This window comes from Heptranchias perlo, chromosome 21, assembly GCF_035084215.1.
Source record: "Heptranchias perlo isolate sHepPer1 chromosome 21, sHepPer1.hap1, whole genome shotgun sequence".
Taxonomy (NCBI): Eukaryota; Metazoa; Chordata; class Chondrichthyes; order Hexanchiformes; family Hexanchidae; genus Heptranchias; species Heptranchias perlo.
Window position 1 is genome coordinate 16350880 of NC_090345.1, and position 26849 is coordinate 16377728.

General features: G+C 40.9%; 1 protein-coding gene across 1 annotated transcript in view; it reads left to right on the forward strand.

Moving 5' to 3' along the window:
• shtn1 (shootin 1) overlaps nucleotides 1-26849 on the forward strand; it is a 69896-nt gene that overhangs the window by 25035 nt on the left and 18012 nt on the right. The window contains exons 5-14 of the mRNA XM_068002146.1: nucleotides 1304-1385; nucleotides 4287-4381; nucleotides 6721-6867; nucleotides 7667-7820; nucleotides 8844-8949; nucleotides 10576-10655; nucleotides 15876-15973; nucleotides 17203-17265; nucleotides 20097-20205; nucleotides 20708-20894. Of these exons, the coding sequence (XP_067858247.1) occupies nucleotides 1304-1385; nucleotides 4287-4381; nucleotides 6721-6867; nucleotides 7667-7820; nucleotides 8844-8949; nucleotides 10576-10655; nucleotides 15876-15973; nucleotides 17203-17265; nucleotides 20097-20205; nucleotides 20708-20894 (1121 nt within the window). The remainder of the gene's footprint in view (nucleotides 1-1303; nucleotides 1386-4286; nucleotides 4382-6720; nucleotides 6868-7666; nucleotides 7821-8843; nucleotides 8950-10575; nucleotides 10656-15875; nucleotides 15974-17202; nucleotides 17266-20096; nucleotides 20206-20707; nucleotides 20895-26849) is intronic.

Here is a 26849-nt window from a genome sequence, read left to right on the forward strand (position 1 = left end):
GAGGGTTGTTTTTCAAATTGGAGGCCTGTGACCAGCGGTGTGCCTCAGGGATCGGTGCTGGGTCCACTGTTATTTGTTATTTATATTAATGATTTGGATGAGAATTTAGGAGGCATGGTTAGTAAGTTTGCAGATGACACCAAGATTGGTGGCATCGTGGACAGTGAAGAAGGTTATCTGGGATTGCAACGGGATCTTGATAAATTGGGCCAGTGGGCCGATGAATGGCAGATGGAGTTTAATTTAGATCAATGTGAGGTGATGCATTTTGGGAGATCGAATCGGGCCAGGACCTACGCCGTTAATGGTAGGGCGTTGGGGAGAGTTATAGAACAAAGAGATCTCGGAGTACAGGTTCATAGCTCCTTGAAAGTGGAGTCACAGGTGGATAGGGTGGTGAAGAAGGCATTCAGCTTGCTTGGTTTCATTGGTCAGAACATTGAATACAGGAGTTGGGATGTCTTGTTGAAGTTGTACAAGACATTAGTAAGGCCACACTTGGAATACTGTGTACAGTTCTGGTCACCCTATTATAGAAAGGATATTATTAAACTAGAAAGAGTGCAGAAAAGATTTACTAGGATGCTGCCGGGACTTGATGGTTTGACTTACAGGGAGAGGTTAGACAGACTGGGACTTTTTTCCCTGGAGAGTAGGAGGTTTAGGGGTGATCTTATAGAAGTCTATAAAATAATGAGGGGCATAGATAAGGTAGATAGTCAAAATCTTTTCCCAAAGGTAGGGGAGTCTATAACGAGGGGACATAGATTTAAGGTGAGAGGGGAGAGATACAAAAGGGTCCAGAGGGGCAATTTTTTCACTCAAAGGGTGGTGAGTGTCTGGAACGAGCTGCCAGAGGCAGTAGTAGAGGCGGGTACAATTTTGTCTTTTAAAAAGCATTTGGACAGTTACATGGGTAAGATGGGTATAAAGGGATATGGGCCAAGTGCAGGCAATTGGGACTAGCTTAGTGGTATAAACTGGGCGACATGGACATGTTGGGCCGAAGGGCCTGTTTCCATGTTGTAAACTTCTATGATTCTATGATTCTATGACATACAGATGATCTGATTGAATGGCGGAACAAACTCGAGGTGCTGAATGGCCTACTCCTATGTTCCTAAATATCTACATGGGACATAGAACAGATAATGTTCATCCTTGAATTCTCTTTGAAAAACACTGGTTAATATTTTAATAAAATTACCAAATATGCTTTAATTAAGTGGATTTAAGTAAGTCCTATTACTTAAGTGATGCTCATATTTAATATAATAGAATTTATTTTTATTATCATTTCTAGCTACAAAAGAAAGAACAGAGAAATATTGATCTGGCTGCTGAAGTTGATAAGCAAAATCAAGCTCTAGCCAAGTACAACAAAGGTTTTACTTCTTTTTGCTGATAAATCTATCCAACTAGAACAATGATTGTTAAAGTAGACATATAACAACTAATAGTTTTCTGTACAAAATGTAATTATACTTGCTAAATGATGTTGTAAAGTACTTGCGTCTTGGCAATAGCGACACTAGATAAAAATCAGTGAATTCAGTTCAATCCTGTATGTACTGACAATTATTTTGTAATAATCAACTGTGGATTATCGGTGGGTAAACTTGCTGTGACTGTTACCTAATCGCTAATCTTTCATTGTTGACATCATTCTCAATCAATTATACAGATCACCTTGGCTCTGGTGTCTGACTCAAGATCATTTGGCATAAAAAACACCACAAAGGAATAAAGCATTCTTCCGACCTCCACAATGTATCTATATTATTTTTTTAAATGCACAGACGTGATTTCAGCAATGTATTTTTTTCTCAGTGTTCAGATAGTTAACAAAAAAGGTCATTTGTGCTTTGCTTGACAATCAACTGAACCCTTTGATGAAACTTAGGCTTGTAATCATTACTAGATGTCCATTGTTGTTTTTAAATACCTATCTCTGCCAGCATAACTCATATACCTAATATTTTACCAGTCAACGTTTTACTATCAGTTTCCTTCAAACAGTTTCACATATGTGGATTTGACAACTGTTTACCTCATTTTATTATACTGGGTGATTACAGAAGCAAAATCCTCTCCTATTTCAGTTGCCCTGATGCATTGTTCTCCTTTTAAAGGTTGAAAAAGTGTCACTCATTTGTGTGCACTTAAACTGTAAATATGGGTATACAGCATATTGCTTCCCTAAATCTCTGTGGTACTGGTATGACTTGCATGGTAAAGGAAAGTGGAAAACCTACCATTGCCCTTTTAACTATAATACTTGTTAGAGGAGTAACTAATAATTCATAAAGTTTGATAAGTTGGTCCAGAACTAACCTGTAATAAATCACCAGACTTAACATGATTGCAATAACAAACAAATTGGCTTCCTTCAGCACAGACCAGCTGAAGTGTGGTGAGTACTTCAGATGTCCTAATTATTTTGGGGGAGAGAGAAATCTATAGAAAACTAATGTCGATTCACAGTAATCAAATAGTAACTACAGTTTTACTGAAAATTGAAATTGGAGCGTATATATAAATTGGTAGAGCAAGTAAACAAATCTAAATTGTAACTTAATGACCATGCTGAAATGTAATCTCTTGCTATTTAAACAAAGTGGCTGTTTTATGCATAGTTTTGGTACCCATTCTAAGATTTTCCATTCATGGAAATCTACATGGGCCAAAGTTATGCAAGTTTTGAATAGGCTTTGCCTCAAAGTATTGCGATTTTGTTTTTGCATCACAATTAATTCTTATAATGCTACTCGTGGCTGCTGTTTGATTCCAAGAGCTGCATGAAAATTGTGTCCACAGCAAGCACTTCCCAGTTTTGAAACAATTTTCATGACAAAGACTGAGCTGGTTGAATTTGTGATGTGATCATGGAACCTGGGTTCTTACTGAATACAAAGATAGTTTTATAACCAGTGAAAATTATTTTTAAAAATCTCTCCAAATGGAGGCAGAAGAAAATAAGTGAATGATTTTAAACTTAAAATAGGATATAGCATGTAGAAAAGAGTAAAATTGAAGTTAATGTAAAGTAAGAAAAATGACACCCAATGAATAAAAGGAAAAGGGGACAACAGGGCAAGAAAAGGTAAAATGTTTGAATGTTTTATTTTTCGTCAAATTATGTATTGACTTAGTACTTTAGGGTTAGTATTGTCATAGCAATGCCTTAAATAATAACTTAGTGGCTTTATTCATGGAATATTAGATTATTTTTAGTAATAGTATGAGAGCTGAAAACTTACCACATAAGTTGGCCCAGGAAGTTGAGTTTCCTTAAACCTGCTGACAGTTTAAGAGTTAAATGTCTTCCTCTTTTTTTTTTGATTAACGTAATTACTGCATTATGTTACATTTTAAAAAAAAAGAAACCGCAGCAAACTTCCAATTTTTTTTTTGCTATTGTATTGAAAAGATAAAATGTTATGATAAAAGCTGCAGGTGATTATCCTTCATTTGCAGCTGTGCATGAATGGAATCAAAGAAGAAACAGAGATAGATCTGGAATCCAATAGTGTTCCTTCCCGATTTCTCTCTTGACAGGTTGTTTTAGAGAACATATATTGTTCTTTAACTGAGAGGATGGAATAGTCTTATCAGCAGACTTCTCCATGACCAGTGTAGATGATAGATTCAGTTCAAGTGAGGGAGCTGGACAATGCCCACTCAATGCCTCCACCCATACCCCCACCTCCATGAAAAAGAAATCTGTTGCTCCATCTAGTGATGTGAATGAGAACCAGCAAAACTTGCTAAACTAAAGCAAATAATTTAATTATTTATGGATAAGAATGTGGCCCTTTCTCATACTTCTTTTTAAAGCTGGGAACTCAAACTCGTAATCTTCTGTAGAGTCGTGCTGAAATGCTTCAGCCACAGAGACACTTTAAAGATTTTTTTCTGTTTTTCGTATGAAAGAGGATATAATTTAGACAGGATTTTTTTTAAAAAAACAAAAGTACTAGTAATATAGATTGAATTCTAATTAATGTATACATGCAACTTTTAATAATCTATTAGTGGTATTCAGTAACACAAATAATACTGATACTCCTTTAGTTTTCACTTAGGTTTAGAAGACACATGTTACACACATATTTATTGTATCTGTGTATTTGTGTGTATAAAAACCAGTCCCTGTATCATTTGAAAGTTAGGAATCAGTTTTCTCAGATTCACTAATAGAGAAAATTATTTTTGCTTCAAAATGAAATGCTGAACCATTATAATACAATCTATTAGGAAATGACAAATATTTGTGTTTTTCTAAGTTTCCATTTTGGCCCTGGAGGAATATGAGGGCCTGGAACAAAGCCTGGAGTTGGAGAAGGATCTCCGAAAGGAGGCAGAATCCTTTGCCCATCAGGTATGAAAACCAACAACCATTTTTTTTAACTGCAGTGTATCACAACAGTTTCAGACCCTTTCATGTCTACAAAAAAAGTAGTACAATCCCAGAATTGATAGCAAATTGTATACAATTGAAAATTCACTCCTTTGAAAGATTGCTAAATAAATGATCCAGTATCATGTTGACTCGCATTCTCCTCTTCCCAGGTGCATAGATAAAACATTACCATTAAAATTAGATTAACTAATCTGGTTAATAACATTTTCTATGATGTGATCATCAGATAAGGACACAGGGATAAAATAATGATTTCCCATTTAATTTAGAATTCTTTGTCATTTTCTTACCTTTTGAACCTTTCCATGTACAATTTCCTGCTTGTGATGCCAGAAAGATAATCTGTTCCCAAGTATATTCCAGCCCTCCAACCATTTTCTTGGAGTATCGAAGCTCTTTGTCTTGGTAGGCCATTTAAGTGCATACCATGGAGCCTTACAGGCCACATATAATGCTTAAATCAGTGTTCCCATGAATTTGCATCTATCGCTGGCTACCATTAGTTGTGATTTAGAATGTATCCGCCAGTGCTGTGATTTAGAATGTATCCGCCAGTGTTGTGATTTAGAATGTATCCACCAGTGTTGTGATTTAGAATGTATCCGCCAGTGTTGTGATTTAGAATGTATCCGCCAGTGCTGTGATTTAGAATGTATCCGCCAGTGTTGTGATTTAGAATGTATCCGCCAGTGTTGTGATTTAGAATGTATCCGCCAGTGTTGTGATTTAGAATGTATCCGCCAGTGTTGTGATTTAGAATGTATCCGCCAGTGCTGTGATTTAGAATGTATCCGCCAGTGCTGTGATTTAGAATGTATCCGCCAGTGCTGTGATTTAGAATGTATCCGCCAGTGTTGTGATTTAGAATGTATCCGCCAGTGCTGTGATTTAGAATGTATCCGCCAGTGCTGTGATTTAGAATGTATCCGCCAGTGCTGTGATTTAGAATGTATCCGCCAGTGTTGTGATTTAGAATGTATCCGCCAGTGTTGTGATTTAGAATGTATCCGCCAGTGTTGTGATTTAGAATGTATCCGCCAGTGTTGTGATTTAGAATGTATCCGCCAGTGTTGTGATTTAGAATGTATCCGCCAGTGTTGTGATTTAGAATGTATCCGCCAGTGTTGTGATTTAGAATGTATCCGCCAGTGTTGTGATTTAGAATGTATCCGCCAGTGTTGTGATTTAGAATGTATCCGCCAGTGTTGTGATTTAGAATGTATCCGCCAGTGTGACAACTGCACTAAGAACAACCCTTTCCAAATCTACTGGCTCATAAAATTAAAAATCAGAACGAACCAACGAGTAAGAAATAAAAGTGTAGGATGTAGCAATTGCCTGGGTTTCATGAGCCAGACTGCCAGGACTCACTGATCACTTATGGTCTGATTAATCACCATATAGTTGGACTAACAGGAAGTCTGAACAACTTTAGCCAGAGTATTTTGCCTTTTATAGGTTTGAGATTTACTTTTTTGTAGCACAACAGGGTGCAGCTGGAGGCAATTGTAAAATGGTAACAAGGACCGTTGCCTCATGAAATTGAGGCTTTTGGTTGTTAGGAGCACGGAATAACCAATAACCCAGGTTAATGACTTTGCTAAAATAGCATACATATGAATTTGGCTTGACTGTTGATAGGTGAAGAAAGGCTAAAGGTCGAGCCAGTAATGATAATTGTAATAAACCTGGGCAACCCGGTGCTTTTTCACGGGTTTTACTCAATGAGAGAAGGGCTGAATGGCCTACTCCTGTTTTTATGAAGAATTGAAACTAGATTTTGATTGCCCCATTCAATGGTATAGGGGAGATCAAGATGATCACTGAATGCATGCAATATCGAGGAATGTGTTGAATGTAGAGTGGAATCATCAGCAAGAGAGTAGATGGAGCTGGATGTTGAGTGGAGGAAATCATTGATATGGAAAAAGGACAGAGTGGGGAGAGAATGCAGAGTTTTTAGGAACATCCTAAATTAATGGAAAAAGACTTGGTAAATGAGCCTTAATCTAGAGTACAACTAGTGTGATTTGAGAAGAAACTAGATAATCACGAGCACAGCATTGGTGAGAGGCCTTATGACTTATTGAGTGCATGATGCCATTCCCAGTTATTAGCTTTGGAGATGTCCAAGATAATGAAAACGATTCACCAAAGTGTTCAGGAACAAACTTGCAAAGGTGCATAACATAGGCAACAAGATCACCAGTGGACTAGTCATGTTGAAAACTAAAATAGTAATAATGGATTTGGTCAGAAATTTGATTGGATTTTAAAATTATCTGTCTTTATTGCAGATGCTTGTGGAACAAAAGAAACTTAAAAGACAAAGTCAGATTCTGTGTCAGAAGATGGTGCCTAATGAGCAGCTCATGAAAGCACTTGATGACCTGGCTATTGTGACAGAGACTATAGAGGAGGAGAGAATTCTGCATGAGAAAAAGGTAAGATGCCCATAGCACATCTTCTGAGATTAATCATATAAGAAATATATGTCCCTATAATGCAAATGTTTCATTCATTTTTGGGATGTAGGTGTTATTGGTAAGGCTGACATTTGTTGCTCATTCCTGGTTGCCCTTGAGAAGGTGGTGTGGGCCTTCCTTGCTAGCCACTTCAGAGTCAACCATGTTGGTGTGGGACTGGAGTCACATATAGGCCAGACCAGATAAGGACAGCAGGTTTCCTTCCCTAAAGGACATTAGTGAGCTAAATGGGTTTTTACAACAATTCAACAGTTTTATGGTCACTTTTACTGTTGCTAGTTTTTATAGTTCCAAATTATTTAAACAGAATTCAAATTCTCAAACTGCCATGGTAGGATTTGAACTCACTTGAAGATTATTAGTCCAAGCCTCTGGATTACTACTCCACTGACGTATCCACTAGACTATACTTGCAGATGCTTGAGCTTCAGGCAACACAAATTTTATTCCGTGCTTTTCTGTGTATTAAATGAAAGTTATGTTCAAGGACACTCATTTTATTTATGCACAGTTATTTGCATTGACGAGTTAATTTGCGAATAGTTAACTTACTAATATTAAACATAAAAATGAATAGATGTGAAGACACAATGCATTAAAGTGCTTCAGTGGAAAACAGGCGATAGTTAAATTGCAGGTAATATTATTATGAAACAATAGGAAACATAGTGAGAAAAATTAAAGATGATTACAAGGCACAGCTAACGTAGCACACATGTACAAATCCAATGTAAGCCTTTCCTTCTTGTGCTGTCAGCTAAAGGAGATGGAGGAAGAACTAACAAATTCTACCCTTAAGAAAGAAGTAGCCTCACTGATGAAGCAGCTTGACTTTTTCGAAGAAGACAAAAAAGAACTAGAACTTAAATGTCAAAATTCTGAGCAGCAAGTGAAAGATCTGAAACACACCAGTAAGTATTCTGCACTGCAATGTAATATAGATTAGGAATAATACCTTTTAACTTTGTGCTGGATTGCACTTTGACTTCTCAAAATTATTTGCAAAATCATTTTTTCAGCATAACAATATGGACGGCTCCGCCAACAATGTTTGAAGCACTTTCAGCTTTTTGAATACTGTGCCAACGTATCTGCTTTTATATATTATACAACAACAACTTGATTTATATTGCTTTCCTCACGTTCAGAAATGCATCTTAGAGCACTTTACAATAAGGAGGAGAGGGATTCAGTGAACATGGGCATGAGGAACAGGAAAAAAATGGAGAAGCTAGGATTGGGAACCAAAGTTATAGACAAAGAGGACGGTTTTGAAAGCAGGAAAGGAGGTGGCGAGCTGGAGGATAAATAGCTCCGGGGGGGAGGGGCTGGAGCATAGTGGATGAATGAATGACCATCAATTGTGGAGTGGAGAGTACTATGTTAAAGGTTCAGAGCATGTGTGCGGGGGCAGAGAACAGAATGAGATCTTGCATGTAGAATGGGGCAAACCATGATTTGAAAATGAGGACAAGAATTTTGAAATTGACTTGCCGGGGCAAGCTTGAGGACATAGGTGATGGGACTGTGGCACTAGGTGCAGGGAAAGTTGCGACCTGCAACATTTTGGATGAGAGGATGCTTATGCAGGGTCAAAGTAGGGATATTGATTAGGAAAATACTGGAGCAGTCAAGTGTTGAAGTGGTAAGGGAATGGACAAAGATTTCAACAAGGGGAGAGATGGGGTGGTGACAGGCAATGGTGAATGATTGGAAGAAAGTGGTTTTGGGAAGCGAGCAGATGTGGCTGAGGAAGATAAGCTCAGAGTGAAGCAGGAGAGGATAATTATTTTGGAAACTTCAAAAGGTATTCCTTTCAGTGACTCAAATCTAATTGGCATACCTCTTTAACAAATACGGAAATGTTGTTATTATTTGCTATGACTTGCAAGTACTAGTAACATAGGAATTAAGCTCTGGTACTTCTGTTACAGTTGATGAACTGCAGAAGCGCATCCAACAAGCAGAAAACTCAACACCACTGCCGCCACCACCACCTCCTCTGCCTCCACCACCATCACCTTCTTCAAATCCTCTCAAGTAATACAACATTTTTTTTCCTGTTCTGAATCATAGAGCTACCAATCTTTAATTCCATGAAGTAGGCTAGGTTTTAAGAGCATTGAAGTTTCAAAATAAAATGGTTATCTTACAACAACATTTGGCCGCATTTTAACCATATATTAATAAATGCTAGAGTATTCCATTTACTATATTTCATACATTAACACTATACAGTAAAGTTAATTTGATGCAAAGGGAATCAATTATATGTATTGTAAGGTTGTAACATGATCACGAGAACCTCGAGAGGCTGCATAGCTCCCTCACTACCTCCCTGTAAAGCTTCATCCTCCTAAGCTACTTGTGGTTGGAATGATAGATCTGATGGATACTGGCAACACCAGACTGTGTATTCCACTGGACATCCCTGGCAGCCCTTTACTGCTCTTACTGGTCTTCAGCCAAATGCGGTGCTAGGGGAGCACTGAATGCAATACCTATTGTAGTGAGAGTTTTTGACAAGGGGGAGGGAGGAGCAACGCTGAAGGGAAAATACCTCCGGGGCCTCACTCAACCCTGTATAAGCTTCAGTTCATCCAAAATCCTACTGAGAGTTCAGAATCTTGAAGGTTGACAGCGCAGCAGTTTACTTTTCCATTTGAGCAAGCCTTTGATGCAATGGCCAATTGATATGCACAATAAGAGCGTGCCTGTTATGCCAGTAATAACAAGTTAAACCGGCCTGATGCATGTCTTCAGTGCAATAGCACACAGAAAACCACTTACTCTTAACAGAATTTGCCACAATGCGATAAACAGTCAGGAAATGTGTGCTGTTGTGCAGTCTTGATATTACTACTTGGTGATCCCCAGGTATTACGCCTATAGTAATTTCCAGGCTTAGAAATCCACTCTAAAGCAGTAACCTTACAAGTCTGCACTGCTGGTGAAGAGCTTAGCTTGCTGACAGCGCATACTGGAAATTCAGTTGGTGTTGACTGTGGTGACATCGTCTGCTGGCCCCACATTTTGAAAATTTAAGTGCACGCTGCCCACTGTTTTCTAACCACTTATGAGGCACTTTTACAAATCTGTGCTACTGGTGGGAGAGGTTCCCCATTGACACAGAGCATTCATAAAAATACTCCGTAAATGTCTGGAGCTAGGCACTAGAACAGCTTTCTTGGGGTTAGCATGCATTTTTGTGGAAATTACTATTCTTTTACAAACATTTTGCAATACAGTTAATTTTGCCATAAGAAAAATACTTGAAATGGTTTGAAAAGTATGACATTACAAGTATTACACTTATGATGCAACTTTTAATAGGATGCTCAAAGATGGACTGCAGGATTCTTCAACTGTGGCTCCAAAAACCTAATGGGGGAGATGCTGCACTCCTAGCAGCAAACTATGCTCACAGAGAATGCCAGTTGAAGAATCACCTACCATGTGGTTGCCCTTTCTCCACTCTGCACTTCCTGTGAGTGTGGCTTCCCCACAGGGAGCGTATGATGGCAGAATTCGCCTGAATCATTAGCATGATCATCACTTCATGATCTGTGATCTGGATCAGAGAAGTTAGGTGTTGCACATTTTGTATATTAACTTGTGTCGGCATCTGAATGGAGGGTTTTTAAAAATTAATTTCTATTTCAACAGAAATCTTATGATGATCATTTGTAAAAGACAGAAAGCATCCAATTTGTCTGGGGCTGGAATCCTCCTTTCTGAGGAATCAGGTGATTAACAGTATCTAAAGCATTGCAATTGCGTATGGTTAATTATGGTTTTAACAATAAGTTAAATATTGATTAAAATATAACTTGGATCTCAAAATGTGGAACCTTAATTTCTTAAAATGTTAGTCATGATGTGGAGATGCCGGTGATGGACTGGGGTTGACAATTGTAAACAATTTTACCACACCAAGTTATAGTCCAGCAATTTTATTTTAAATTCACAAGCTTTCGGAGGCTACCTCCTTCGTCAGGTGAACGATGTGAAAATGAAATCCTCGAGATGAAATCACATTTATAATTCACAGAACAATGCTTGGTGAGTACTCACCAAGCATTGTTCTGTGAATTATAAATGCGATTTCATCTCGAAGATTTCATTTTCACATCGTTCACCTGACGAAGGAGGTAGCCTCCGAAAGCTTGTGAATTTAAAATAAAATTGCTGGACTATAACTTGGTGTGGTAAAATTGTTTACAATTCTTAAAATGTTGATTAATAGTTGAGTTGGTTAGTACACCTCTGTTATCTGTTTGCAGCTGAACTGGCCCCATGTTTTTATAAAGAACTGTACTTGTGATGTTCCTTCATACAAGCTAACAAACACCAGGGCTCAATTTTAAAATCAAATTGCGGGTGCATTGGGGGCGGGGGGGCTGCGAAAATGGCGAAAATCCTGAGCAGGTTCAGAAGCCGGCTCTAACCCACTGACTTCTGGATGGCCACAGATGCCCCTGTGTGCGCACACTTCACGAATCCGGAAGTTGCCGGCGGGACGATAGTTAAACCACTTATTGAGTCGTTAATTTTGTGGAGATTGAGGCAGGAGTGCGATTTTAATTCAACCACAGCATATTTCCAGTGCTGTGGGAAACACTCCATGTTCAAGGAGACGTGCTTCAGGCAGCAGCCAGTTGGACATTTAAATGCCTGTTTGACAGATAAAAGGTAAGTTATTGCCGGAGGGCACTCAGGTGTCTCAGACAAACTTTTGGCAGGGAGATCTTTTTGTTCAGACTGACTATTCTTGGTTTACACTCAGAATTCTTCTGTTGACACATATTTACCAACTTTTCGGACCCCCTCAAACTGACACCATCAGGATGGGGGGGCGCCATGGTTGCATTCACCAGTTCATCGAAGGACGAGCATCATCACCATCCTCACCAGGCATGGCGTGCACTTTTGCCACTTGGAGTTCCACAACACAGTGCTGCACCACAGGTACCTGCACAAGAGCAAAGAGGGCAACAACAGAGGGAGTGGCATCGCAGGAGGCACTACTCTCGCCAGAGGGTCTACAGACCGAGGCTCAGCTTCCTGGACCTCTCTGAGAAGCAGTGCATACGGAGGCTTAGAGTGAGTCGCCAGGTGGTCGAAGACATCTGCAGCCTCCTTCATGCCGAGCTGCTCCTGGCTGGGCCTGGTGGCATTTCATTGCCCGTTGCTATTAAAGTCACCACTCCCCTCAACTTCTTCGCTTCCGGATCATTCCAGGGTGCCACCGGTGACATCGCCGGGGTCTCTCAGTCGTCTGCACACAAGTGCATAAGGTAGGTCACCGACGGCTTGTTTCGCAGTGCCTTGCATTACGTCAACTTTCCCATGGACGACCTCAGATGGAGAGGGCAGTGGGATTCCATTCTGTGGCTGGCTTCCCATGGGTACAGGGTGCAATCGATTGCACCCATATAGCAATACGAGCACTGCCACATGAGCCAGGACTGTTCATCAACAGAAAGGGTTATCACTCCATCAACGTTCAGCTCGTTTGTGACCACCACAAAAGATTCCTTCATGTGTGTGCCAGATTCCCTGGCATCTGCCATGATTCCTTCATTCTGAGGGAATCCAACATCCCAGGCCGCTTCCACGCACCGAACACCCTTAAGGGCAGGCTCCTCGTGGACAAGGGATACCCCCTGCACACGTTGCTCGTGACACCTCTAAGGAACCCCATTCCCAAGCAATAGCATCGATTCAATGGCAGCCACATCGCCACCAAGTCTACAATTGAGCATGCTATAGGGCTGCTCAAGATGCGATTTAGGTGCCTTGATCGTTCTGGGGGAGCGCTTCAATACGCACCAGACTGAGTGGGACGCATTATAGTTGTGTGTTGTGTCCTGCACAACATGGCACAACAGAGAGGGGTGCCTCTTAAGGAGACCCCATCCACATCTGCCATCCACATTGAGGAGGCAGAGGAGGAGGAGGACGACGAACCCATGGTCAGAACAGTGGCTCACCTGGCTGCTTGTGTGGCCAGGGAGTCACTGATATGTGAACGGTTCTCCTAACATCAGACAGTGTGAAGAGTCCAGTCCTCTCACCACCTGCAAAGACCAGCGCCAACACCAGCTCTGCCACCCCCCCCGCACAAAACAATCCTGCAACTACTTATACACCCACTGTAAAGCGACCCAATGGGTGGCATCAAGTGTCGCCGTTCATGGTGAAGCTCATGAAAGGGCGCAATCACAAAAGCCAGTCAAGAATGGGCAAGACATGGCAGTAGTGATGAGAATGATAACATTCAACGTGAATATAACAAAAACCAAATATAAATGAAAAACATGACAGTCTGTCAGACACCCTGGTGCATACCCTTCGTGATCACAAAACCTTAGCCTTTCTCTTCCTACCACTTCTACGTGGTGCATCCCCTGTGGCTGCAGCAGAGGTAGTGGCAGGTTGCTCATGTTAATGCCCTGACTGCTTAGATGCTTTCAGCCTATGCCCTCTGCGTTTTGGAGCCTGTGAGGGCCCCTCCAAAAACTGCTCCACCTGCACCTGCGCAGGTGCTGACTCGGCCACCTGGAGAGGAGGCAGCATTGCGGGTACTGGTTCAGAGGGGGGCAATGGGTGAGACGTGGGAGTGCTTTGAGTGGCATCTCCACTTCCATGTTTCCTTTCGCCATCATCCCTCTCTGGGCTAGGCCCACATTATTCCTACCACCCTGCTAGACAACAGTTTGGAGGAATTGCGTGATGCCTTGTAAGGCCACTTCTAAAGTATCTATCAGCCTGTTTAAGGCAGCAGAATGTTGTTCACCCTGAGTCCAAGCGGCCGTTGTCAGGGCCTGAATGGATTTATTTGTGAGCCGTGCTTGAAGCTCAACGGAGGCTAGCCTTCTTTCCATCGCAGACATTCCCGCACTTACATAGAAACATAGAAAATAGGAGCAGGAGTAGGCCATTCGGCCCTTCGAGCCTGCTCTGCCATTCAATATGATCATGGCTGATCCTCTATCTCAATAACATATTCCTGCTCTCTCCCCATACCCCTTGATGCCTTTTGTGTGTAGAAATCTATCTAGCTCCTTCTTAAATATATTCAGCGAAACTATCTCAGGCATCTTTGTGCTGGTGGATGGCTCGTTAAGATGTGATGGTGCGCCCTCAGAGGCCTGGAGCTCCTCTGAGGAATCGCCCTCTCCCATCACTGTGGTCGTTGGAGGGCCTCTAAGAGAACAGAAGGCAATATTAAGCATCATCACAGATGTGTCATGTTGTGATGAGCATACTGAGGTGTTCAACATGCCAATCATTGTTAAGATCAATTCATGTTGTGTGTGATGAATGTTAAAGTTGTGTCACCAGACATTTGTGGGGTGCCAGTCTTGCCGTCCCCGATGGACAGGCACTCGAGGATGTGGCTGATCTCCAGCGCCTCCTGCCCTGCATCTGTGAGGACCACTATTTGTTGTGGCCTCCCTCCAGTCCTCGCCCTCACGCATGCATTTTGTGCTCTCTTCTCCTAGAAGGGGAGAAAGTACAGACGTGTGAGTGAGTGATGGTGAAGTGGCCAACCGATGATTGCATTGCTTTGGGTGAAGCTGACCGTGAAATAGATGCATCAGAGGGTGAGAATGCGACAGAGACATCACATTGGATGAGGATTGGGGTGATTGGTAGTGGTGGAGTGACTAATGGGGAGGTGAGGAAGTGCTGAGGTAATGCAGGTAAGTTGAGGATGAGCCTGAAGTGGGTGTGAAGAGTGATGTGATGGAGTAGTCTTGGCAGTGCAGAATGAGTTGGGGTGGTGGGGGGGTGGTTGGCGGTGATGTGGAACATGAAATGCAGGAGAATCAATAAGTGTACTCACTTTTGCTGACCTAGTTAGGTCATTGAAGCGCTTCCTGCACTGGACCCAAGTGTGGGAGATGTTGCTGCTGCTGGGGACCTCCTCTGCCACCTCGAGCCAGGCCTTCTTGGTGGCAGAGGCAGGACACTCCCTTCCGTCTGCGCGGTAAGACACTTCCCTCCTCCTCCTCACCCCTTCCAGTAGCTGCTGCAGTGAGCATCGTTGAACCTTGGAGCAGCCTTGCCCTAGTGCTGCTCCATATTATGTGTTCTTGGTGTTTGCTGCAGCAAAAGCCATTGGAGCAATGGCCCTTTAAATAGAACCACTCCAGCTGACGGCCTGTTATGCGGGTGCACAGTCCACCCACTGAGCAGCTTTCGGACGGCAAACCCGGAAGCCACGTAAAGGACCACCAATTAACTTGCGATCGCATGGGAAATGATAAGATTTTCGTAGTTGGGTTACCCACGCGCCCATTGACACCCACCCTACTGCCATCCCCACCGCCCTTTCAAAATCGAGCCCCAGGTGTGATGCTGCTGCTGCTGTTCCAATTATACTGTATTCGAACTACATTACGACCATCCTTTGCTTTGTAAACAAGTGGGTTAAGTTCGCTTCCTTTGGTCTCACCTTTCCTATTCAATTTTGCTATGTTAACTGTCACAATGTAGTTGTAGGCTCTGGGCAGCACTGTGAAGTGAGGTTCTGAAGTCCCCCAGCTCCATGACCATCTTATATACAAGAAAAAATTTATATTCATCAGCTGGTTGCGTACAACGCCACAGGCAAATTGCAGCTGTAAATAAAAATCACAGGGATACATTGGTATTCTATTACATGCTTTTAGAGCAATTTGAAAAAAATCAGCCCTAGTATGCCTATCTTTCTTGCATTTTTTTCTTTAAAATAAGGAAGTCGTTGCAGATATTTAAATGACTTCATTCAGCAACTCGTGTGCAAAACTAGTGAGTTATAAAAAACACTACTGTAGTTTTAAGCCTACACAAGCGTGAAGCACAATGTTTACAAAAGTGTGTGCAGTATATGATAAAGGTACACACCAGCTGTATGTGTGAGTAATTTGTTTTCCGAGTTATTACTTTTCAAATCCATGAGGTAAATTTTCCTACAGGAGACCCTTTAGACGACCTGAAGAAACAAGCAGTTGATGAAATGATGGAGAGAATTAAGAAGGGTGTTCACCTTAAGAAAGTTAATCATACTAACAGGGTAACACAACAGTTATTACAATTTATTTTTATTACAAACTTGTAATGCATTTCTCTTCCTTTTGAAAGTATGAAATCTGTTGAAAAAGTGATAGAATAATAATCTTAAGTCAGGCAGCCTCAAATGAGTATCCACCAGACATAATTTTGTAGAACTACATACATAGAATTAATTATCAGTCTCCACGATGAATGGGGGAACTGGAAATCTCACACTGGTGCAGCAGAGCAAGTTCATCATTGGAATTAAGTAATTGGAGTCCTGAGTTGTTTTCTTTCAGTTGATAACAAATATGAAGGCCACAGAAACTCCAGGTAACAGGGTGTTCAATTTCTTCCCGACAAATTCCCAATAGTTATTTATATAGAACAGAGTTCATATAATAATAACTGGTAGCAATGGTTCAAGTCAGCAACTGCAGCAGCACTTTACCTTTCATCCATCCACCTCTATCCTCCTTTAAGCCATGAACATTCTGACTTTTGCCTCATGTACTTAACTTCCCTGGGGTGGGAGGAGCCACAACTTATCTTCCTACAGCCCAATCCCTCAGGACCTTTACACACCTACAGTGCTAAGGTGCAAGGTGGTGACACTGGATTTAGCCACTTTAGTCTTGGCTGCATCAATTCAGTACAGGGTTGGGTGCCAGCTATTTTTATAATATCAAGCTTTTATCAGATTCCTAATAAATGTAATTGCAATCCATTATAATATCTGAATGATACTATGAATTCTTCCAAGCTATTGCTAAAATTCTTAACTATTTAAATCTATAGAAACATTTGAAATTTTTAAGCAAAATAACATTTGCATCCCTCCTTTGTTTTGTTTTCATTTTTTTTCCAGATATGCACTTCGATTTGCACTAAATAAACTTTGTACCAATGGACATAATTTTGTCTAATTCAGTAACATCCAAATGTGTCAACAATCAGATTAGTCAAGATTTCACAAGGTTTAAAAGTAATTGTAAATTGCAGTTTGCAAGCATATAATTAACTCTGACAAATGTTACTTCCTCCTATTGTTTTAGTTTCTGAAAAGGCTTTTCACCAAAGTTCATCTGTTTGTTTTCTTTCATTGTCCCCATTTTCCTAATAGAACAGTACAGATTATTTAGTTCAGAATCCTTTGGAGACTGTTGGTTGCAACCATTAATGCAGCTAATCAGTTTTGTATCTGGGTGGTTTGCTCTTCTTGGTTACAGTCTATTTGCTTCTTTCTAGACTCCATTGCTTAAGAATAAACCTCAAGAAGATAATGCTTTACAGGAACTCAAAGGAATGCTGGTAAGTTTTGAGTTTAATTCCCATGTATTTTTAAAAAAATAATTTTTCTCTTTGTCGATTTAGGTTTCGTTTTAACTGTGAGGCCAGTCATACAACTTGTCGACAAAACCCCGCATACTCTATTGTCAAAAATGCCTAAGAGTGACCTGAGTCAATTTGGCCCTTTTTCTGTATGTGGGGTTCTTCCACCCTCTAATTGACCTCTCCTTGTTGTATTTCTCATATGGACTAGAAATATAAGAGAACAGGAAGTGAAATAAAGTGACTCCAGTTGGATAACTATGGGCTTTGTTTTGTTTCCTTATAAAGCAACATCTGCCTAACCAGTCCAATGTGAGAGAGATGACCTAATGGTTGTGAATAAACAAGGTAAAGAGGTTTACTACTGTTGACTGTTGGGTGCACAGACAACAGATGCCGTGTATTAGGTTTGGACTCTGATGTGTTGTCCACAGTCCAAATTGATTCAATGCTTTGTACAATAAATACTGGCATTCAAATAGGCATAGCTTCATGTTTTTGAACACAAGTGCTGCAGCTTGAAAAAAAAATGAAATACAATTAGAAAAACAGATCGTTGTGTGTATGTGCATGTGGGGAGCTGCAATATTAGAAAACTCAGATGCAGCTCTCCCAATGACAGTGTGCAACTGAGCTATGCAGAACGCAAGGTTCCAGTTTCAATTTCAGTTCAGTGCTAATTATCTCATTTTAGGAAGGGTGGCAGTGGACACATTACAGTTGGCCTTCATCAGCTATGGAGGGAAAATCACTCCAATTCTCATTCCTGATGTTTATCCAGTAATCATTGCTGAAATGTGCATGTATCCAGATATCAGATGAGGACAGGATTGGGGTTAGCTGGAAGCTAACTTATGACTGAATAGCTCATCAATAATTATTTTTAGACTCGCCCATAGCCAATGACCAGTTGATGAGGTATTGGATTACTCCTGGTGCCAGTGGAACCATATCCCAGCAGGAGTTGACCGCTTCAGCAGTGGAAAAGGAGGGGGAAAAGAAATGAAAATGAGAGTCAGATCAAAATAGGAATCCTAATTTTGGATTCAGTTGTTGTATTCAGTCCTAGTTTCTGATCATGTTGTTTGGATGAAACATTAAACCAATGCCTCAGCTGCCTGTTCTGGTGGTTCAAGTGGACGTTAACGATCTCGTAGCACATCCTGAAGGAGCGCAGGGATTTCTTCCAGTATCCTGGCCAACATCTTCCTTCAAACAGCACCACCAAAAAAAAGATTAACTCCAAAGGGACTTTCCTGTGCACAAAATGGCTGCTGTGTTCAGCTACATAACCATTACTGACCTTAAAATGATTCATTATAAATTAAGTGCTTTGAGACATTTTGAAAGATGCTGTAACATGTTATATTAATACAAACTTGTTCTTTTTCTTTAATCTTTCCCTCTTTTTTTTATTTCTCTTTTTGTTTCGAGCCTCATTATAACCTCTTGTAAATCTTATTATTATGTCTTGTTTCATTCATGTCACAATCAGTTGTTTATGCCCTTTAATGAATTTTTACAAATTTCATTCGCAATTAACCTGTTTCTCACAGCACTGATTCTGAGCAGCAGTTACAATGCTGTGAATTGTGATGTATTTATGTTCGTGAAAAGCAAAGGTTCTCACTACTAGGCAGCCACATCCTGACACATAATATGCTGCTGTCAAAGCACTCACCAATGCTACTGTGTGTTTTATATGATATCCTTCAACCAGTCTCCTCCCACCTCTTAACATGTATCCTCTCAAGCTCTGAGATTAATTGCTCCACATTTTATTCTCTGAAACTTTGTCCACTCAATCAAAGATTTTTTATCTGTCATGGTAGTCAGATTCACTGCTGAACCACGGCCAGATTGTCAAGTGTGAAATTTGTATTCATAAAACATATTTGTGAACTTGTTGGATTCTTGAGATTAGGAACAATTGTGCAAATCTGTTTGAGAAATTTGCATCTGGTTTGATGGCAGGCATATTATGGGTCAGAATAAAATAATCCAGCTGTGTTTATTTGGTATAATGTTGGTGTTAAGTGTTGCAAATTAATCCTGGATGCCCACAATGCTCATTTGTAAAAGAAACCTGCTTTACTTGCTCAGTTGTAAATTTTAATCATTATTTCACAAAATCCTGACCTATATTTTTATGAACTGTGCTCTGTGGTATTGTGGGGAAATCCAAGTTGTAACACTTTTGTGGGAAACACTGTTATTGTTCTTTCATTCCGGGTAAGATAGCATTACCGTGACCAGCTTGTGCTGTTTAATTTTTCACAAAATTTGAACTGGAAAGAATTTTTTTGTGTGTTATAATATTCTGTAGAGAGTTATGAAGCAGGGCTGCAAAGTGCAAGCTGGAGATACTGATTATTATCTTATCCAGAATGCATTGTGAGAAGGGAGCGACAATATTTCCCTCGCCCCTCATCGGCTGAAAATGCAATGTTAAAAAAAGTTCTTGTTCAGAACATATGGTACAGGATCTCACTTCTAACAAAACTATAAATATCCTTCTTTAAATATGGGAGAGGTCCCCTTTAAGGGAGGAAAGATTCCAGAAAATGAAACATTTTTTGTTGCAAATTATGACAATTCACTATTGCAAGCAGACTCTTAAACGTGGCCCCTTACTCGTTTGCGATCAGAAGTATAACTTGAGGTTTTTACTACCAGTTAATGAAGGTAGTTAACCGATACTTTCAGGAACCGAAGCTGCTTATTTTGTCCAGAGCATGAAGATGCCCATGTTATTGTGTGCTAACTTTCAGTTGTGTTTTTGTAACGGTTTTATTTTCTTTCTCCTGTAGAAATCTAGTAAAGTTGGAACAGTGACAACCATTACTCAGATTACAGAAGAAAACGAGCTGGAAAGACTCCTACGGCACAGAAAGACAGCAGCAGAAACTATAGCTGGCGGCAAGTTATCAATAGTCCTCTGCTTATAATCTATAGCTAGTGATCCTTCTGTATTTGCCTAATCACTTAGTTAGCTGGTTGTTATTATAGACATACGGCCATTTTATTCCACTTAAGACCCTGTGAATAAAAAATCTTTCACCACTAAAATTTTCTTTTGTGTAGTTTTTGTGGCCCTTAAAAAGCCAAATCAAGTTTTCAGCTTTGGAAATTCAGGGTTTATTTCCTAATATAACGGCAGCAATTTTCTGATTTGAAGTATTTAGAACCAGATTTTTTCATTTAAAAATGAACTGCTTTTAACTTTAAAAAATGAATGTAAAAGTCAAAAATACATTCTTGATAATTCATTTCATAAAAAAATTAGCCAACAATTATCTTCACAAATAACTGACTGGATAACTTGAAGTTATGCCACGTTTTGCTATTTTATATGTTAGTGTGTTGAAATTTGAAATAAGCCAGCAAATGTGCAGGAAAAAATGGCTGAATTTTATTTCAGGTTTACTACACAACACAGTGGATGTAATAACCCCTGCCTTAAGCTCAGGAAATGAACTCGTCAGAAATAAGTTTAATCGGGTACCATTCCGAAGGGAGCTAAGCAAGAATACAAATCCAAAGACTTTGGTTACCTGTTCTAATTCAAATCAAAAGGAACAGGATGACTGCTCAGAAGATAACCATCTGTGAGTACTACCATATACATTTGATATATTTTGAATTTGCATTAGTATTTTAGAGTTGCTAACTGCTCAATTTTGTTCATTTTGATAAAGATGATTTTTTTTTGGTTTTAAAAAAACTGATTTTTTTTTGGTTTTAAAAAAACTGATTTTTTTTTCAAATATAAAGTATTTGATGCTTTTGCATTTTTTTTGGGGTAAAGGTAATTATTTACAGCCTAGTATTACAATAACTATGTACTTGTGCTTTCAAAACATCAGATTTTTACCCTTGAAACTTCCCATAATGTTGATGTAAAATCTGGACTGTGCTACCATTTTTCATTCTCTGAGCCAAGGACTGTTTTGTGTATAGAATTTTCAGGCCACAAATGCTTGATGATAATGATATACTTTATAGCAAATGTTTTCTGAATCCCAGTGGTGTCTACTTGATCCTGTCAACCTTGTGGTGAGTTTTCCTGATTTTCAGCCAGTTTTTAGCACAATATCCCATTTCTGAGAGAAAAAATGCCTTTTCTGCCTCATTTTGTCTGCTACAGAACCTGTACATAGAAAACTGAGAAATGAGAATCAAACACTGAAACCTGACGCCAAACCAGTTTTTTTCCCTTGAAGATTATATGGACACACTAGAAAGCACTAGCTGCAGTTCTAAATCATTTACTTGCCATCAACAGATGCTACAAATTTCCATTTAAAGATAAATTACAGTGAGGCTGTGTATAAAAAGAAACTGAATTATTTTTTAAAATGCAATTAGCGTTGGAATATCCGCTTAAAATATATAATAAATGCCAAAACCCACAGAGTATAAGTTTTGTTGATTTAACATGAATCTAAGAAGCTAGGAAAAATGAAAGCCGTGACATATGTTGGGACTTCAAGCATCATATTAACCCCAACTTAAAGGTGGACATTTCAGTAGGGTTGTATTAGAAGCATTAACTTTTCTTTTAAAACAAATTGTTTGTTTTTAAGTAAAATGAGAGTAATTGTTCCATCTGTCACATATGAGGATGTCTGATAATTTATCAGCACAATACGTACTGAGAAAATGGGATCAGCTTGTTGTTTCGGTGCAGTCATTGGTAATTGAAGCTTTGATGCCTTGTACGGTTGTGTAATAAATCTAGCTTTTACAGGTGAATGCCACTCAAAGATTACAGGAGAGTTAAAAGGGGTTAAGTCAGCGCAAATAGAAACGGAAATTACTTTCTGATCCAAGCCTTGGTGTTGCATTCTATTGAAGCAATCTCTTTTTTTGATATACATGTGATCATTTCCTGAAATATGTGGTGAATCATTAAAAGAAAGGCCAACATCAGAGAGTTCATCTGATATATTTGTCTATGAGCAAGTTTTGTAGCTGCCATTAAGGCAATCACAGGATGTATGAGATAGAGTTGTGCCATTTTCTGTCTTCTAGACTAAATTTTTTTCACAGTTCATTTGTGCACAACAATACTGTTGTACAGTGGACGAATAAGAGGAGCAAATTTAATTTGGGTAAGTGAGAGTTTCTCCAAACTGCCTTTTGTCAATGTGCACAGACTTTTTGCCGACTCTTTAAAGATTAGGTTTTATTAACTATCCCAAAGCGGCTAAGGTACCAATGTTTTCATCCTCTATATAATTTATTCTGCAAATTACCTTAACTGGAAAGGAAATGAAATAAACCTGTGCAGATGCAGGTACAATGCATGATAAATTGAAACTGAAAAGCACTTTGTATTTTAGTGTTCTGCACAGTCATGGTTATTATGTGGAATAAAAGAGTTATGTGAACTTTCTCATTTAGTCCACTGCCTGCTTATTAACCGATGAAAAATGACACTTCAGGATAAATCCTTTGCTGTTATATAAGCACTTCTTCTGTTTTCCATTAACTGTTGCACTGCTGGCATTTTTTTTTTAGGTACAATTTTGTCTCAATCATTTTCATTATTTGTATATTCTTCAAAGGCATGGTTCAAATAGATTGAAACATTAGCAATAAAAATGTTGCTATATTGAATGGGTGGCAATGTATGACTGTACAGTTCTGTAATGCTGCTCCTCTCTGGGATCTATTTGATTACAGTTGAGAGAAATAATATGAGGGATTCTTCTCTTTCAGGATCTTTAGTTCTGAAGGACCATGGGTTTTGCCAGTTTTATTCCATGGGTTATAATAGAATTTTTAATTTTTGCTGTGTACTGAGTTTCAACTTTCTGTAAAATCCATATGTAGTGAGCAAGACTGGAGAAAGAAGCATCTTTTGTGGTGCTGTTCTCACATCCTAATGAGTTTTGTTATTTCTATTGCTTATGGTTCCTTTTGTTATAATGAAAGTATTGCATGTCCTTCATAATAATACACTCTGTAGAACATCCAAATTCAGTGCTTTTAGATCAGTTTATGGTGGTGGTGTAAGATGTTATATTTTATATTCTTACATTTTTTGTTTTTAAAAATCTGTTGGTAGAGAGCATGAAACAATCAAGCTTTCTGATAATCTCCATGGACTTTTGTCAATGACCACCTTCAAGCTGCACCATGTGGGAGAGAGGCTCTCTCCCTGACCAACTTTTTAATCTGCTTCCAAATAAGGAGCAACAGTGTGAATATTGATTGACATTTTTTTTCACTGAAAAGTCAACATGCCCTTGTAGAGTTGTAATTAATTCTGTCAATATGTCAAATTGATCTAAAGTGGGGAAGTGTCTTGTATCTGTTTAGAGCATTTCTTTTAAATAATTTACATTGAACCAATATCTTACTTGCAAAGAAATTGAGAAATTCAGTTAAAAAGAATCTCAATGATTTGAACATTACTTACTGCCTGTAATCCTTTTAATTACAAGTATTCTTTGTCTTCGGTGTACAGTAACGAAGACCATCCAATTGTAGAAGTCTATAATGTCTTTACTTATATGGAGTGGATGTTAATGTGTGACTGCACTACAATTCTGCAAAGCTGCCCCTCCTTTCTGCGATCTATGCTTGATTACAGTTAAGAGAAAGAATATGCAGGATTCTTCTCCCTTGGGATCTCTGGTTATTCAAAGATCATGACTTCTGTCAGTTTTATTCTGCACATTGTAATGGAATGTAGACTCGTTGAGTGTACTGACTTTCAACTTTCTTTATAATCCTCATGTAGAGTTATTTTTATTGCTTTACTCTCGTAAAGATTGAAGAAACAAACACCTTGGGCTCGATTTTAGGAGCGTGTTTCCGGTGGGTTCCCAGCGGGGTGGCCCCGAAAATCCCGATCTCCGGTCACGTGACCGGATCGCGACGAAATCCCGGCCACTTCCGGGTACCGCGCTGACGTGCGGGGCTGCGCGCGCAAGCCCCGCTGGTGGGAATCCCGCAGGCAATTAAAGCCAGCGGGGTTCCACTTGAGAGTACTTACCTTGCTCGTTGTGGTCAGTTAATGAGCTGAAGCAGCTGTCAAAAGAGGAAGTGTGGGATTTTAGGTTCAAGGCAGTGAGTTTCCCACACTGGGGGAAACAGTCTCCCTCCAACCAGGCGTGTTGCAGCCAGCAGCCTGTGGCAGGTGCCAAGGTGCGCTCCACGGGGGAGAGCCCTCACCCACGCAGGAGGCCACCACGTCACATAGGGCAACCCCTGCCCTCCACTACTCCCCGCCAAGCCAGAGGACAGACCGACACAAAACCGCAGCCCCAGTCCGAGGAACCACACACCTACCCTGCACAACCGCTCAGACCAACACCTGCCAGATGGGTGGTGTGTGGAGACCCTCGGAGGACGAAGAGCATGACCAGCACCAGCAGCCTCGCAGTCCACGCCGTCCGCCGCAGGGACGTGGATCCCCCCAACACGGTGTTGTTGCACGCCCACCTGCACAGCAGGAGGGAGGGCTACCACAGAGAGAGACGCGTCGCAGAGGGCACTACCCTCGCCACAGGGTCCACAGACCGAGGCGCAGCTCCCCGGACCTCTCCGAGCAGCAGTGCACAGGGAGGCGCAGATTCACTCGACATGTAGTCGTGGAGATCTGCAGCCTCTTTCATGCCGAGCTGCTCCTGGCTGGCCCCAGCACCAACTGCTTACCTGTCGCTGGCAAAGTCACCACTGCCCTCCACACCTTCTCCTCCGCATCCTTCCAGGGTGCAGCCGGCTACACCGCCGATGTCTCTCAGTCATCTGCGCGGACGAGCCCTGCAAATACACCTGCACCTACTCTGCAGTAACACGATGGGTGGCATCAGTGGTGGGTCCTCATAGTGATACCCAGGAGCGGGCATTATTGGACACAACGGACAGGATTCGCGGAGACATGGCAGTGGTGGTGTCAATATAATGTGTGCTGTTTGTTGCTCTGAAATTCAATATGGGTAACACCCATGACAAACCCTCAGACACCCTTGTGCACCCCCTTCATGCTGATGAGACGTTTGCCTTACGCTGCCTACTGCACATATGTGATGCATGCCCTGTGGCTGCAGCACAGGTGGTGGCAGGTTGAGTGAGGCTGGCCGTGAGGGAGATGCACGAGAGGGTGAGTATGGGATGGAGCAATGAGATTGTATGAGGAGTGGGTTGCGTGTTAGTGGCAGGGTGAGTACTGGCGAGGTGAGTAGGTGGAGGTAAGATGAGGATGGGGTGTGAGTGGGTATGAAGGGTGATGTGACAGAATAGTGTTGGCGGTGCCGAAGGAGATGTGGGGTGGGGGCAGTGTTGTGGCAGACGGAGTGTAGGGGAAAGACTTCGTGTTCTCACTGCGGCTGACCTACTGCGGTCATTGCAGCGCCTCCTGCACTGTATGCAGGTGGGCGATATGTTGGTGGCGCAGGTGACCCCCTCTGCCACCTCGAGCCAGGCCTTCTTGGTGGCAGAGGCAGGCCGCTTCCTCCCGCCCGCCGGGGGGAAGATCTGTGTCCTCCCCCTCCTCCTCACCCCATCTGATGATACCTGGGGTGAGGCATCATTAAACTGGGAGCAGCCTTCCCCCTGGGCTGCTCCATGCTGCAATTTGTTCTATTGGTTGCAGCATCTGTCAGTGGAGGACTGCCCCTTTAACTAGAGAGCCTCCAGCTGACAGATCGTACTGCGCATGCGCAGCCCGACCGACGCGCAGGCCAGCGCCGTGGACCCCGGAGGAGCAGGTAATTGATTCCTATTAGTGGGTTGCCTGCTACGATCGCGTGGGCAACCCACTAATTTCGCCGAGCGTGTTGACCACGCTCGCGGAGGACCACCCGCTGGGAACCCGCAGGCCTGCTAAATTCGGGCCCCTTATGTAGTACTGTTCTCATATCCCAATAGGTTCCACAATAATGCAGTGTCCCTTTTAAAAAAAAATAGTTTTACGTAAAGATTTGAATTTAATTTTTAAAAATTCTTTCAATACACCTAAATTCTGGATTCAATACAAAGCCATGTCTCCGCTGTCTACTAATAGTTTCACTCAAGGTTAAATCTACATTTGTGACTGTGTTCATTAAAAACCTGGACTCACTCTCATTTGAAAATAGAAATCATTGCATTGGCATGTGTCCACTGTTTTCAGCACTAGAGTACAAAACAATGTGGTTAGCTGGAATGCTACTCAGAACTTGGATTTTCCTGGATTTTCCTATGTTTTTCTTTATATCTGAATATTTTAATTTGCAACTCATTCTCTTTATTTCACTTTCTCTTCAACCATTTTGACATTTATTTTGTTTTACTCCCTTTCCTTAGATGTTTCCGTGATTATGTAATGTTCTCAGGCCTTTATCGGTCCATCTCTTAAGCTGACCTCTAGGGAGTGCATGAGAGGAACCCAGCATCACTCTCTATGTAATTTGTGTTCTCCCCTCCCTCCCAGTGAAGAGCACCTGGCTTTCACAGACATCGTTCCCTGCTGGCACATCTGAGATGTGAAAGTCATGGGGGGATGGCAGACATAACAATGTGATTTTACTCCAATGTGCCAGGCCAACATACCTGTTGCAGTGCGACCA